Below are 16,173 nucleotides of genomic sequence, written 5' to 3'. Positions count from 1 at the left end.
AACCACCCACCACACAATATCCTGAAGTCCACCTACTACCCCCAAAAGATGAGATTTCCTTTAACAGATCATCACTCTCCAGTGCCTCTAGTAACAAGTAACTGGTCTTCCCCAGTGGGAACAAGTAGGCTGACACAGATCCGTTTTTACAGGCAGTGGTTTTTTTTACAAGTACTTTTAAGACATGATGTTCAAGTAACTGATGCAGTATCGTAAAGTAATGCAAGCCATTAGTTTTAAAAGAGGTCCAGGTCTTCCATCTCAGGGCCTGGCTGACTTCCTCAGCTCTGTGATACTAAACAACTGAGATAAAGATATTCCCTGTATGAAGCCTCCACAGCAAGGCTGCTGGCTGCTTCTTCCATGACCTACGCCCACCTGTAGTAACAAGCCTTGATTATTAGTGACATCAAGCTGTTATGATGTCTTAGTAAAGTGACTAATTAAAATGTTTTATTATGAAGCCCCTTCTTCAGCTATCACATTCTGCCCAATTAATGTAAGAACATGGGTTTAAACAGGGTCTCTGGGAAGCTACTGGGCATGGACTCAGCTGAGGGAATGTCAGCCCCCACACAAACTATCTCTCTCCGGACCAGCGTGGAGGCGCAGGAATAAAGACACAACTCACATGGCTTTATTGGGAGGGAGATTTTTACTGATCCCTCATGAAACCCTAAGTTCACAAACTGAAAATTTCTCTGTTTATTCTCCAAGCAGCTTCTGTACCAAAACGTAAACTGAGGGGAAAATTCATTAGCATTTTGTTTTCTAGGTAACAAGGAGAATGGCTTTTAGTCACATCTGCACCTTTGACCACACCTTTCTATGCCCATTTTGTCATGTCTCCCTATCTTCCTGCTCTGTATGCTAGCTCTCACGTAGGCCTGAATTAGCATCTCTATCCCAGGCATCCTCCAAATTACAAAGAAGCAAAACAACATACTGACCCTTTGTTAGGGTAGCGGCAGCCTGTCTGCAATGCTACTTGACCACCTCAGGTGTGCTATGGCTTGAGAGCCTGGCTGCCATACCATGTAGAAATATGGGACCTGTATAATATTGCCCCACAATTTACTCTCTCTTAATAATTTTAAAATAAAAACCTGTGTTTTTGCAACAGGTCATAAGATTATGCCTGTCTTGGGCTTTTATTATACAGGCCCCATATTTCTGGTTACCTAGAAAACAGGATGCTAATAAATTTTCCCCTCAGCTTACATTTTGGTATAAAGGCTGTTTGGAAAATAAACATGGAGAAATTTTCAAAATGTAAACTCAAGATTTCATGAGGGATCACTAAAAATCTCCCTCCCGATAAAGCCATGTGAGCTGTATCTTTATTCCCGCGCCTCCACACAGGTCCAGAGAGATAGTTTATGTTGTTGGGGTTTGGACCTCAATAAGGGAAACAGGCATTCTGTGCTTCTGCTTTCCCTCCTCCTTCAGGCCTGTACCTGGATCAAATAATAGGTACCCTTCATGACCATCCTGGACCAAAAGGAGACTGAGGCTGGAAGCCAAGTGCTGGGATGATGGCATAAGAAACGGGAGTGTGGATCTCTGAATACACTGTGCAGCCACCCTGAAAGCCTCAGACTTCTTTTCAAAGGTAGATTGAGGGTATTTTCTCGATTGCTGTCACTCTGTCTGTACACTGAATCCAACTGACACCAATGACAATTGCATGCTAACAAAGGTTATTCTACTCCATACACATCCCACTGCCAGGAAACACCAAATGGCTGAAACATGGGACCAAGATAATAAAACATTTTAATCAGTCACTTTTGACTAAGACTTCATAACAGCTGGATGCCCATCACTACTTTCTCTTTTCCATGTAGACAGCCGTATTCTTGACTAGTTCAAACCCAACTGACATATACTTTCTGATACTCTGCCCTCATATGACAGTGACCAAAAATCCAACCTTCCATAACCCCTAATAAAAACAAAACAGAAGAGTGTCCCCAGTTTACAAAACACAAAGGAATCACAATTCCCAAAATGGAAGCAATGAGCAAAGTGGTGGCAGACTACTTGTGAAAGACGCTCTTACTGATACAGCCTTCCCAGGTAAGCACTCACCCACAAACTACTGCTCACAAGCAAAATCTACAGCCTACGCCAACACTGGCACCAGCTGGTGGTGGTAGCACATACATCTTGACAAAGTCCTTTGAGAAGTCCACTCCTTCCCGGAAAGCCCCCAGCTGCAAAGATGGATGGAACCAGAGCCTCACTTCCTGGAAAAGAGACCTGCAGTCTCCTGCCTTCTTCTACAGCAGCACAACTTGGCAAGGCAACGTCTCCTTTACAAAAGCCTGTTTCCACAACAGTTATCTGGTAGAAGGGAAATTTTCTATGCGTAGCACAGATTATGGTCAAAGTTTAAACTTGATCAAGGAAACTGTAAACTTTTACACTTCCATTACCCTGGCCCAGATTTCTCAATGGGCTACATTATATAATGTTATTTCACGCTACCTAGCTCTCTCAGAATAGTAAGGACACAAGAGAAAGTTAAAGACAGTCCAGCTTCTACCTCACATTTTCTACCAACACATCTGCCTCTTACCCCACCAGCAGCAGCCTCTGGGCTGACAGTCAGAAACTCAAAGTCTCAATTCAGTTAATCTATCTAAAGAGCAGAGTTTCGAAGACGGGATGAGAAAACCATAAAATCTCAGCAAGGAGAAAAGAGGAGGTAAGATTTTATCTCACACCTACCATTAAAGTTATACCTAATTGTTCACATTCTCACAAAGAGGAAGTCTTCTATTATTAAAGGAGCAGAGAGTACAGACAGAAGGGATAAAGGAAACAAAAATCACTTTAAAGAAATCAGAAAGTATAATCTCTCTCTCTCTCTCCCCCTCTACACACACACACACACACACACACACGCACGCACGCACGCACGCACAACAAACAAACAAACAAAAAGCCAAGTCTGAAGAACCTCTGGGCTCAAAGCACACCCTCCTCTCAGGGGCAGGCTACTCAAATGAAATACCATTAATCACACGTATCCTCTCTGCAGTCAGCCCGAACAAGCGAGAGCACTAGGAAAACTATTCCTAGCTGTTCTGCCAGCCCACGTGCAAGACTTAAGTCTCTACCAACTTATCATTTAATTATACCTAACACTGACTTTACAGCCAGTTTATGGAGTCTGTGTATTTAATACACAGTTACTTCCCAGTTCCCTGCAATTACACACTAGTTATGGAATTAATTAATAGCACCCCTGGGCTAACAGGAGGTCTAAAACACCACCAGTCAGGTCATGCTCTCCAATTGACACTGCCACCTGCACTGGGTCTCAGTTAAACACACGCCTCTTCTTCTGATGGTTCCCTCTCTCCTGTGGCTGAGAAGTGGAGGTAGAAATGCAGACAGGCTAAAAGGGTTTGCCTTTTCTGCTGCTCCAGAAAGGGGATATCCTCCTTTGAGGGATTACACACACATTTCCCACAAATAGGAAAAGAAATCTACTTCTGCATCTATCAGTCCAAACACTGATAACGCTGCCTGCTAATTATAGTTCACAAACCCCTCAGGTGCCCCATTCCTCTTTCCCCACACTTCACTCCATGAAACCCACATTTACTAAAGCCACAGAGCAAGGGGGTGGCTGCTCTCCACACCCAACCCAGCCCAGCTCCCCATACTCACTGTTGCTGGACTTAAGGTCTCGGTGGATGATGGGGACAATTGCCTCATCGTGCAGGTAGTTCATCCCTCTAGCAATCTGTACAGCCCAGTTCACCAGGATATCTGGGGGAATCCTCTTCCCAGACAGCACTCTGTTCAAAGGCCCTCCACGAGCAAACTCCATGACCAAACAGAGGTTGGGTTCCTTCAAGCACACCCCTCTGAGGGCGATGATGTTCGGGTGCTTCAGCATGGCAAAGAGCTTGGCCTCTTGGCGAACATTCTCTATGGTCTGGCTGATGTCCTCATCAGGGTCATGGCGAGCTGCTTTCACGGCGACCTCGTCGCCTACCCAGAAAGCACGGTAAACTTTCCCAAAGCCCCCAATGCCGATGATCTCCTCCAAGGTTAGCTCCGCAAAATCAATCTCTAATACTGAGAAAGAAGAAAACAGGAAGTCAACCATATCCTTTGAACCATACTTCCACTGGACAGGCAAACACAGCCACAGTAGGAAAGCAGGACCTCCCTGTCTCCCCACTGTAAACTACATAAGCAGTGGAACTGTGGTTAACTTTATGTGCATTATTCTTAGTGATTACCAAATAGCAGACATTTGATAGGTGTTTACTGTAATGTAAATCCTACCTGGAGAATCAGGAGACTCTTGTACCAAGACCACCCCATTTTAACTCAAGGGAATATTGGGGCAACCTTTTTTGAAAATTGCTTAGGTTCATTTGTTCTTGGTGGTGAGAGGCACACAACCCAGGGCTAAGCAGACACACAGCAGCTATAGTTTAGGTTATCTGGATCACCGGATAAAAAGGGCACTAACTCCCACAGCAGGACGGGGGCGAGGGTGAGTGGAAAAGGGACATGTGAAGAGAGGCCTAGAGGAAGAGTAGAGAGGGACTCTCATCACATCAGACAGGGTAAAGGACAATCTAGGCAGAGAGGAGGACATGGTGACATAAAGGCATGTGACACCTGGAGGACATTAGGGAGTCCACAGTAGCTAGACTGTTGTACTGGGATAAGAGGTAAGACTTAAGCCTTGTTGGGGGGTAACCAGATGGCAATAAACTTTCGAGCAATTCTGAAGGGCTTAAAAGTACTCATGTACCCTTAAGAAAGGGGGTTCTGTGGTTTAGAAAGGATACCAACTCTGACAGCCATGGACAACATAATGGGAAAGGAAGTCTGGAGCAAAGTGCCACTAACGGACGAGAGTGCCACTCAGTGGGTAGAACCTGACATGCACGAAGCTCAGGGTTTAATCCACAGCACTGCATAAAACAGTGTGGTGGCGCAGCCAACAACCCTGCACTCAGGAGATAGAGACAGGAGGGTCAGGAGTTCAAGGTCAACCTAAGCTCCTAGTGTGTTTGAGGTGAGCCTGCTCTAAACCCTGTCTCGAAAGGAAGAACCACTAAGGAGGCCCTGGAAGTGAGTGATGAGGACCTGCTGAGCCTCAGAGGTACTGAACACGGAAGAACTGAGTTCATGTAAAGACTTCCAGGACTTGGTTCTATCGGGATCTGGTTCCTGAGATGTCCAGGAAAGGAGCCTCATGGGAATATCTCACTCCAGCAGACCTCAGAGCCTCAGGCCCATCCTCGACAGTCACTTCAGCCATTCATTGTGCTTCCAAGATCTAGAATCTGAGCCTAAGGAATCTGATTAATTATACCTTAGGCACCAGTTAGAAAAGACAGATAACAGTGGCCACCAGTGATTATAAATGTTGGGCTAGATAGAATATTGAAAACTAACTGAGCAGGAGAGGAGGGAGGGGAGACTGGTTGGTATATAAAGTAAATGGAAAAAAAAAATCTTATTTAAATAAAAAAATTTAAAAATGCAAAAAAAGAACTGAGCACACCTCTGTTTCACGTCTCTCCTGAAACATGTTCTCTGTTCTCTTTAGATTCACCCTCACATTTGAACTGAAACGTCCATTTCACAGAGAAACCTTAAGACCAAATGAGGGCAAGTTCCCACTAAACACCTTTGCAGCGCACTCCATTCAAGACTCATCAAGAGTGTGGCTACTCGTCCACTCTTCTCACTGTGACACGGTGACAGCCACAGGGCAGAGAGTGCCTGCCACCACTGTGTGCTTCGTGACAAATATTTAGTGGGTGACCAGCAAACAAATTTAGATCTGTTTAAAAGGGGTAGGAAAGGGGTGGGCAGGGTTTCTGGGAGCAAAACCACACACCACCAAAACAAACAAGCAGACAGACAGATAAACCAACCAACAAACAAACCCAGGAAGACAAAGATGTATTTCTAGAGTTCGGCAAGAGCAAACTGGATGGCTGTTCTCCCTTATGTGGCATGCCCCATCACACTCCACTGCTCATCTGGAAGCTGATGAGTGTCAAATTTTTGTTCTTACTTAATCATAATTCTTCTGATTTTCTCTCTACTTGTATTTTACAAAGCAGCTGTCAGTCTGCACAAAGGAAACTCTCAGGAGAAGCCAGGTGAATGGTCTTTACGTACACAAGAAGCAGAGTCTATCTAGACCCTCAAAATTCCATAAGGCTAACTTAACCCCTTGGGGATGGAACGGAGTTCCCTGGGAAAGTCCACTCTTAGCATTTGTAAAGTCCTGGGTTTAGTCCCTGATACCACGAAATAAAGAAAAGCGGGGAAAGCTATTGTCTCTTAGGGTATAGGGGATCCCCCTGAAGAACAAATGACATGGCAGAAGCTAGCAATTGACACCCATCCCAATATCCTTCTAGCACTTCACCTCTTACTATCAGGGCTAGAAAGCTAAAAAACTACAAATCCCAGGATCCCTTATGGCAAAGGTACTGGATGTGAATTAAGAGACACACAAAGAGAGATGGAGATAATCTCTGGCTGCCTCTCCTGGCAGGTATGACTGTCTGTAGCAGCATGCCAGTGTCCAGTCACTAGCTCTACAGCTGTGCAAATGAATGTTCCCTAGTGAAGTGGCTGCCGAGTCTCCAGGCTGCAGATACAACGGGATATCCCGGAAGCTGTCATCTCCAACAGCAGCTCTAGACGCTAAATTTCATCGGTGAGAACAGTGCCAACTTGCTTGCTGGGTCAGCTCTGCAGCGCCCAGAATGCTCCCCTTAAGAGCGGCTTCTCCAAGCCCTCCCAACAATTCTGTAAGCACCCAATTTCCTGTGCTGAATCTATTTCTTGCTTAAAATAGCTTCTGTTTCTGAGTCCTAAAAATGAATCCTGACTAATTACTCACTTTTGCCTGATGTCATTCATATGAATGAGAAAACATGCCAACATTAAAGAGAGATTTAGAAACCCCTTTGAAAGATACGTGTCTACTTGGTCTTTGGCAGCAGAGAATATTCTTTTTATTTTTTTTTCTACCAATCCTTACTCTAGTGAAAAACTCCGTGCCTCTTCAATGAACTATATTGATCGCCTTATTTCTTCAACCAAGTCTTTGAACTAATAAACTATACTATTTCTCTTATGTACACCCTGTTTCAGGGCTCTGAAGCATACTTGTCAACACACAGTAGGTGCTCAATGTTTACCAGAGGGTGCAAAAGATGGGACTCTGGTCTTGGGTGCTGAAAGGACAGCTCCTCCAGCAGCAGTGCCCACAAAGGCTAGCTGGAAAGCAGTGACCTCCCTCAGGACAGAAGCTAAGACCTCAGCTTTTCCCTACTAAGTCAAGAGACATAAGAAAGCCAGCCTGTAAGAAAAGTATAGAAGATAACAAAGGACTTTCTTCTTCTTTCCCTGCAGAGAAATCCCTTCCAATGGGCTTCCAGGGACAGATCTTCAGCTGCAGAGAGTTTGTGGGCTCTCCTTTCCTTCTCTGCTCCAGTCAAGACCTGGTTTTAAGCAAGAATCAGGTCAACTTGCATTCAGCACACTTTTTTTTTTTTTTTAATTTTCTGTGGGAGGCTATTTCTAGGAATATCAACAGAACCTTATTTCATGTTGGAGTCAGGATGTTATTTCCTCTAGATTGTATTCTTGGAGACCGACTGAACCAGTCAAACTACCTCATGGGCTTGGGGGGCGAGGGAATAGTATATTTTGTTAATTTTAAATTCTTCTATACAGAGCCAGGTGTGTAATACATAGCTGTAATCCCAGCACTCAGGAAGTAGATGCAGGAGTACCATAAGTTCAAGGATAGCTTGGGCTACATAGTGAGATCCTGTTTCAAAGAGAAAAGTTAAAATATGCTAGGTCAGGGGACAGAAATGTGAGGCTTGCTAGGACTTATGGCCACCAGTCTAGTTGAAAATGCTCCAGGTTCAGTAAGAGACAGTATCAAGGCAGACATCTTTAGAGGACTCCCAGCATCCTCCATTCATGGGTACAAGTGTGCATGGGTACATGTATCTGCACAAACACATATACACACACACAAACCTTAAGCATATCTAAAAATCCATCCTTACATTGGTAGTGAATTCAGGAAAAACAACTGGCACTTAGCAGGGCTCTGAGTGCTGTGCTGCAAACAGCCTGACATTTCAATAGTTATGCATTCCCCAGGTGACCAACTGCAGCTTACACGTTTCACCTATTACAAAACAGAGGATGAGAGATCTCCGGGGTTATACAGATTTGTCATCCATGGAGAGCCAAGCCCTGGCACCTACAGTGGCAGGATAAAAGCAGAATATAAAATGGCTTATACTATCACTAGCAGATTTTTCTTTGATAAAAGATTAATTTCTCCTTCTGTATTGAACAAAGCTTGAAGCAAAATTTTCACTTGAAAACAACACTGTAAAACTAAACCTGGCTCTCACCGCTTGACTGGACATAGGTATTCCATTCACAATCCTGAACATATCACATGCTATATGCCCCAGAGGGGAAGTTTAAAAGGGTAACTCTGGGGAAGAATCATCAGTGGCTTTACTATTCCAAGTCCTGGGGGACAGGCTTTGTCAATCATCTTTATTTTCTGAGTGACACTAACTCAGCTGGCGGACAGAGCTCCCAGGCGAGACATTCCGATCTTTTCAAAGCACTGACCGGAATTTCACATTCACTTCGCAGTCTACCTGGTGTGCTCAGGAGCGCCCCCTCCATCCTTCCACCCCTTGACTCTTAACATAGTAGCCCCCACTCACCACGCACTCAAGAACGAGCTTTCGACTGGAGCTGTGTGAACTATCAAGAATACTGCAAGGCCAAACTAGAGCACTTGCCACAACTTTCAATGCCAGTCTCCTCAAAAGAATCTTTCCCCAAGCACAGGGTCCTCCCATCGGGGTTCCAGACTTAGGAATCGACTCTATCCAAGGTACTGTCTATTCCAATAAGGTGAGTCCTGACCACATTACAGGGAATCGTCTCTGAATGCAGCAAGCTGTTGACATGCCTGGCACTCAGTGGAAAAGTTCTTTTAACCCAAGTCATATTGGATCCTGACTGCTGTGACACCCAGGAGCAAAGCTGTCGAGGAACCTGAGCGGCTGCTTGTGAACCTCACATAACTTGTACACTCTCATGTTAGCTGTCCCTAAAAACAATGTCACAGAACTCCACCCACAAAGAGCCTCAAAACCTCAAAACCTCTTTCAACGCATGGCCAAGTTTGTCTCCAACACTAATTCCAAACACCTTTGATTGGTCTTTGTCTCACCAGTGTTACCAAATATGCCAGAAATACCTAGCAACCAGAAGCATTCTAAAGTGACTTGCCATTTCTAGGCATTGTACATTTCAAAATGTATAAACAAGAAACTTGGAATGAAAGGGGGGACAGATCTAAGGAGAACTAAAGAGCTAAACAATTTGACAGTCAAAGGACCAAAAGGAAAGGAGAAAAAAGCTGCAATTATATTTAAAACTCATCTTAATTGTTCCTGTAAAAATAACAGAAAGGTTAACTATTGCAGGTGAAAATTTAAAACTAAGTATCAAAGTTAGCCCTTTGTAGTAACAAAAAAAAAATCAAGTTGGATGCAAAGTACATAAAACAAGGAACTAACTACTAAGTATGCAGTAAGAACGTCTTCTAATTGGAACTATGGAAACTTTCAAATACTATAAACTGCACTTGGAGAGATTCACTTCTTCTAAAATAACCAAGTATATATAAGTGATTAAGGAATTACAATGGCAATTTAACTCCTTTGAAAAATAGCAAAGGAAATTTCGTAAAGGGCATGGAACGGGGGTCCCTGGGAAACTGATGAAAACCAGGACACAGGGAGAAAGGCCCCGGGAGGGAACTCTGGGCCCTCCCCGCCCCCCCACCCCACCCCGAGATTTAGCCAATTCCAAATATAGGCAAGGATCTTGGGTGAAAAAACTGTGTTCCTGAACGGTATGGCTGTAAGGTATAGGAACTTGGGCACTGTACCTGGTGATCCTGAACTCCCACGAGAGAGACATACTTTCTCTCTCTAATTATTTCTCCACTCATGGCTTTGCGCCCTCCCCCCCCCCACACACACCTTTCCTAACATATTATTTGGTGAGACTTCTCAAGGAACAACTTTGAGATACAGTACGAGAACCCAAGAAACCAACACGAGATTTCAAAGGCACCTGACTCTTGAGTTCCTTCTTACACGCTTCCGGGACTTGTGAACCTGCCCAGGCAGGCGGTAGACACCTCCACTGCTCTCAGGACAAATACCTTTAAGAGGCGGGGACAAGCGACAGAAGAGGTCCGCCAGGTCGTTGGTTGGGGGACTAAGGTTACTGGTGACATTAGTAACTACCTGCTCTCCAGAAACCCTTCCAGATCTGGAGGGGCACAAGGAGGGGGGAAGGGATTGGGGTTTCAGGAGTTGCTACTAGAGCGAGTCAGTTGAAGGTGAAGAAGTTGCAGGCAGGGCCTGCGGCTCTGGAGCTTCTTGGTGGCACCAGCTAAAACCCCTGCAGCCCTCACACCTACCCCCGCCCCGGCCAATCGCTCCCCACCTCTGACCTCTCTTCGCCCATCCCAGGCCTCACCCTCCTCTCCCCTCCCCACCGGGCTTCGGTGCCGCCTTCTCCTTACGCTGAATGGGCGGGTAGCAACTGGGGTCCTCGGCGCCGGGCTGGCAGCGACTGGAAAAGGCGCTGCGCGGAGTCACGTAGTTGCTGGGGAAGATGCCCACCCGCTGGTTCAGCTGTCCGGTCCACCAGCCCTCGTCGCCGGACACCTGCGAGTCCTTGGACAGCACCTCTACCACATCGCCTAGCCGCAGGGTCAGCTCGTCCTCGCCCGCCGCCTCGTACTCGAATACAGCCGTCCAGTAGGGCAGCGCGGCGTGGGAGCCCAGCTCGGCGGCCGCCGCCTCCTCCTCGTCCTCCTCCTCCTCGGCTCCTGTGCCCGTGGCATCCTCCCCCGGCGGGGCGGCAGCGGCGCTCGCCAGGCAGCCGAGAAGCGATCTGGAGGACTCCATAGAGCGGTCGGTCCATAGGGTGCGGGGCGGCCGCCCGCAGGAGCCGCCGCCGCCTATTGTTCATGCGGCTCGGCAGCGCTGGGGGCTCCGCGCCCCCGACGGCCGCCGCAGGTAGGGCCCGGGCAGGCGGGGCGCGCGAGAGCCGCGGACGCCCGGTGCGCACCGCGAGCGCGCACCGCGGACAGGGGAGCAGCGCAGTGCCCGCCGCCTGGCGCCCTCGCGGGCGGCCTCGCCCCTCCGCGGCTCCCACCTGCTCGTGCCGCCCGTGCCCGCCGCCCGCTGGCCGCTCCCTCCGCGCCCCGCGCGCCCCGCCTCCCCGCACGCCCGGGACCACCTGACGCGAGCCTGGCTCCGCCCCAACCCTGCGGACCCGGGGGCGGGGCCTCCGGGCCAAGCCCGCCCCTTCGCCAGTCCGTCTTCCCATTGGCCCGCCGCTGCTGTCCGTTTCCTGGGAGAGGCTGAGGCCTCATTGGGTGGCTCCCAAAGGTGAGGCAGAACGTGCACTCGGACTGTGGAGCGGGCTGCGGAGCCTGCTGTCTTTGTCTGCACGCCTAGTCCTACGGGCTGCGCCAGTTCCAGGTTCAGATGGCCAAGGTCTTGGAGCTGCTTCTGCCCTGGTCGGCCCTGGGGACCAGCTTCCGTCCTCTCCCGCCTCCATGCACACACTCACGCCCCGGAACCTTATGGCTCGCGATGGAAGGACTCTTCGGATCGCGCTGCTGGCCTTGCTGAAGACTGCACACGTCTCTGTGAGAAGTTGTTAGAATTCCGAAAGGGAGGTCACCTAGGGGGGCTACCACAGGCTGGGGAAGTCGTGCGGAACCAACTGGTATGCGCTTGCTGTTTCTAGGACCCTGGTGACGGCTACGTAGATCACACCAAGGGCCAAAGCAGAGTTGGGCAAGGGCCGACCTATGCTATGTCCTTTTGTTACTCATCTTCCGTGCTTTCAAACTTCCCTATTTCAAAACAAGCCAGTACTGAGGAATCCAGCCTGATATCTACTAAAATGGATTACCTTTTCCAAGGCAGGAATAGATGTGATTTATTTAACAAGAGTTGGTTCTTCACTGTGTGTTTGTGTTTTTGAGACAAGGTCTCACTATGTAGCCCAGGCTGGCCTCACACTCACCATCTTGCTGCCTCATCTGCCTGAGTACTAGGATTACAGGCATGTGCCTCCGTGTCCAGCCAGACTATTACTTTGTTTTAATGTTAGTTTGAGGTTTATTATTAGGCAAACTGGAGCAATTTGGAAAAATAGCCAGGCAGCTTACATGACCTTGGGCAGTTGTTAAACACTTACTGCTGCATCCTCCTCCCTGAAGTGAGGAGCGGGAGGGATAGGCCTCCTGTGTTCTAAGTTGGACATCAGGTGGTTTTGCTGGTGACTGCGGGTAAAAAGTTTCTGTACCCAGATGAGCTTCTCCGCTGACGCAACAATTCAAATCAGACCAAATCAAACCGAATTAGAAAAAACCCAGGTTTAAAGGAGACGAACGCTCCCGGATGATTTTCCAGCCCCCCCAGAGAGAACATAGAAAAGGAAGACCGAAAACCACGTGTTTGTTTTCTAGGGGCAGTTTAAGATGCAGCAGGTTTGGAGAGAGGTAGGGAGAGGGGCTTGGGGGCAAACTTTCACCCAAACATTACAGACTCTTTGAGTAGGGGGGGCGGGGCTGGGGTGAAGCTTCCACCAGAACAGTGACTACACTGTAAATGTAGACACTGCACATTTAAGGTCTTAGGAAAGAGGTGAGCCGGGCGGTGGTGGCGCACGCCTTTAATCCCAGCACTCGGGAGGCAGAGGCAGGCGGATCTCTGTGAGTTCTAGGCCAGCCTGGTCTATAAGAGCTAGTGCCGGGACAGGAACCAAAAGCTACGGAGAAACCCTGTCTCGAAAAATCCAAAAAAAGAAAAAAAGAAAAAGAGGTGAGATGGTACTGTCCAAAAGAGCATCCAGGAGGTCCCAAAGATGGCGTCCCAGAAGTAAATTCCCTAACATGTTCAAGTTGATACTCAAGGAAGGGTCAATAAACTGGAAAATATGTGAATGAGCCTGGGTAGATTCTCTGATGTTAAGATGAAACCACTCACCTGCAAAAAAGGGGGTGGGGATAGAAAAATATTAATTTTTTCCATATGTGTGAAAATGGAGCTTTACAAAGTAGATGAAAGAACAGAAAGAATGCACTAGAGGGGCTAGAAAGATGGCTCAGTGGTCAAGAGCGTTGGCTGCTCTTTCCAAAGACCTAGGTTGCATCCCCATGGCAGCACACAAACATCTGTAACTCCAGCATCAGGGGAACTGACACGCTCTGCTGGTCTCCGTGGGCACCAGGAATGCACATGGAGTATGTGCGTACACACATACGGACAACACACTCGCACACATAGAACTTTTGTTTGGTTTTGGTTTTCAAGACTGTTTTCACAGTAGCTTCAGCCACTGTGGAACTCACTTAGTAGGCTGGCCTCAAACTCACAGAGATCGGCCTGCCTTTGCCTCCTGAGTGCTGGGATTAAAGACATGCGCCTCCACACCTGGCTTTTTTTTTAAAAAAATATTTTTAAAAAGAAAGAAACACAAGAAAGAAAAATGTTAGCTGTGGGTCTTCAAGTAGTAGGATTATGAGTAATTGGGACTTTTAATTGTCATCTTGTTCCTCTACTTATGCATGCTCTTTTCCAAGAAAGCAGATGAGAACCATCCTTGCTCCTGAAGAATAAGGAAGCTAACTCCCTGCACAATTTAAATGTTTAACACATGTGCTTAAGATCCCGTGAAGAGCCTCTCACCAAACATTCCAACAAGTCACCCTGTAAATATTTGTTGAATGGATAAGTGCTAGGAATTCAAACCAGGGGAGATTCTTTAGACCAGAATTGCCTGACAGAGATTAATGGTAGGAGCAGAAACAGAACTGGTCCCAGAGAGGTGTAGGGTGGAGCAGGAAAGGGGGAAGGGATGGAGAGAGGTGGGAAATCGTGGGACAGTGAGCCCATGGTGATGGCATGAAAGGATAAGAAAACGCTCGAAACCTGACACAGGATTGCAGAGGGCTTTGTCATTATTTGATTCATATTAATAATTATTTAATTGATCATTTGAAATTATTTAATGACGAAGGTGTTTGCCATCAGGGACAGGAACCGGTCTGACTTGTTCCTTACAGCTCTCTGGCATCTCAGAATACCTGGTTCGCAGCTAGTCGCCTATCTGGACACAGTCACACCTGAGGCTGACTTGGCTACACGCCTAGGAAGTCTGGGTTTTGTTTAGCAAACCAGGGTTATCGCAGGGTCAAGGAAATGGTCCAGTGGGTAGGAATGCTTGCTCCACAAACAATCCCTCACGAAAAAGCTAGATTTGACTGTGTGTGCCCGAAACCCCAGCATTGGAGAACAGACAGGCAAATGGCGGAGCTCGTGGGCTGGCCAACCTCCCTGAACCACTAGGAGGTTTAGAGCAGGTCTTTGGGGTAAAATGACAGATTATTGGCACCCTTAGGTTCCTCAGCCTGGAATTGACGAATGTCACCCAGAAAAGCAACCTTTTCTCCACCACACTGGAACGACTAGAACCAAGCGGGGAGAAGACAAGTGTCACTCAGTGACCACTCAGCACTAGGCAGATCGGATCGTGGGATATCCTGACTGTATCCTGAGAGGCATCTGACTTTGTACAAGACAAGATTTATTGTTGTTTTTATTAATTACATAATTATACACAATGTCTTTCATTATTGTACTTTCATGCTTGTATTTTTTTTCATCTTCCATCCCCCATTACTCTCGTTCCCTTCCTACTCCTAACTGGTCTTTGCCTACATTCATGTTTGTGAGTTGTGTGTGTGTGATGTTTGTGATTGTGTGTATATGTGGTCTCACTGAACCTCATTAGAGTTGCTTACGGAATCATGGGTACCTTTCTCCTGGCTACCTCACTGAAGAAAATGGCAAGATAAATTTTTGAAGCTCCTTCCTCATTTATGTAGTAACGGAAGATGCTTTTTATAGGTTAAACAGGACACGATGCCCAAAGCATGCTATTTAGCACCCAGTGGCCATATTTCTTTTTCTCGGTTTCCACCCTCAGAAGCACCTTTAGCAGCACCTTAGAATGTAGTGGGTCTTGACTGGAGCTAACCTAGAGTTGGTCTCAAAAAGATTAAAATTAAATTAAAAGTAAAAAATAAGGAAGGCAGGAAAAAGGAAAGAGATGAAGAGAAAGAGGGAGAGAGTGAGGGAGGAAAGGGGGACCGATAAGAGAATGAGGCCTTGAATTTGAATTCTGACTGATGCTTGTAGGCAAGTTAGCCCCCTGTATCCCAGATCCCTCCTGTGAAAATCAAGGCTAGTAACACGGTCCCTCTGGCTTCCCAGACGGAGTAAGGGACACGATGCATGGTTTATACTTTGTGCAGAGTCTTGCACCTAATTATCACCATTCATCCTAAAATTCAACTTAGTGAGTGAATGCCACCTCCCCTTAGTTCTTTTAAGAGACATCTTACTGTAGTTTATATTGGCATATATTCATGGTTCATAGTGATGGGCTTCATAGACGTCTGTATTCAAGTGTAACGTCTACTTTTAACCACATCCATCCCCACCCTCTCTTCTCTTCAGTCTTTGCTCCTCTCTAGTTTTTCTCCCCCAATCACCCTTCTGCCTTCATGTCATGTATGTGTGTGTGTGTTTAAATGTATATGTTACCACACATAGCTTTATGACATAGCTATATAAAATGTAATCTCCACAAATAAAAAAACACACATGTCTATATTTGTCTAAGCCAGCAAATGATGTAAATTTTTAGAGGTATTTACTATTGTGTGTGTGTGCGTGCGTGTGGAGGTCAGAAGACAATTTCATGAAACCTGTTTTCCACCTTTATGTGGGTTTAGATTTGCATGACAAATGCCTTTGCCTACTGAACCATCTCTCTAGCCCTAAAAATGACCTACTTTTGTTTATGGTCAAATTGAATTCTGTTGTGTGCATAGTCCACACTTTGTCCGCTCCCCTGTTGATGGACAGGTAGCTGACTTATAATGGGCTCCAGTGAATAATGCTGCCATAAACGTGGTGTGCAAGATGCCTGAGCCGTGCCTTAGCTCTGCTTTCA

General features: G+C 46.7%; 1 protein-coding gene across 1 annotated transcript in view; it reads right to left on the bottom strand.

Moving 5' to 3' along the window:
• Map3k9 (mitogen-activated protein kinase kinase kinase 9) overlaps nucleotides 1–11,309 on the bottom strand; it is a 64,801-nt gene extending 53,492 nt beyond the window's left edge. The window contains 3 exon segments of the mRNA XM_057782393.1: nucleotides 3,682–4,095; nucleotides 10,655–10,899; nucleotides 10,901–11,309. Coding sequence (XP_057638376.1) covers nucleotides 3,682–4,095; nucleotides 10,655–10,899; nucleotides 10,901–11,106 — 865 coding nt within the window. The 5' untranslated portion in view covers nucleotides 11,107–11,309.
• Between the last annotated feature and the right edge of the window lie 4,864 nt (nucleotides 11,310–16,173).

The sequence above is a fragment of the Chionomys nivalis genome, chromosome 10 (assembly GCF_950005125.1).
Source record: "Chionomys nivalis chromosome 10, mChiNiv1.1, whole genome shotgun sequence".
In the NCBI taxonomy this organism is placed as follows: domain Eukaryota; kingdom Metazoa; phylum Chordata; class Mammalia; order Rodentia; family Cricetidae; genus Chionomys; species Chionomys nivalis.
Note: the sequence above shows the minus strand (reverse complement) of the source record. Positions and strands in the feature narration are given on the sequence as shown.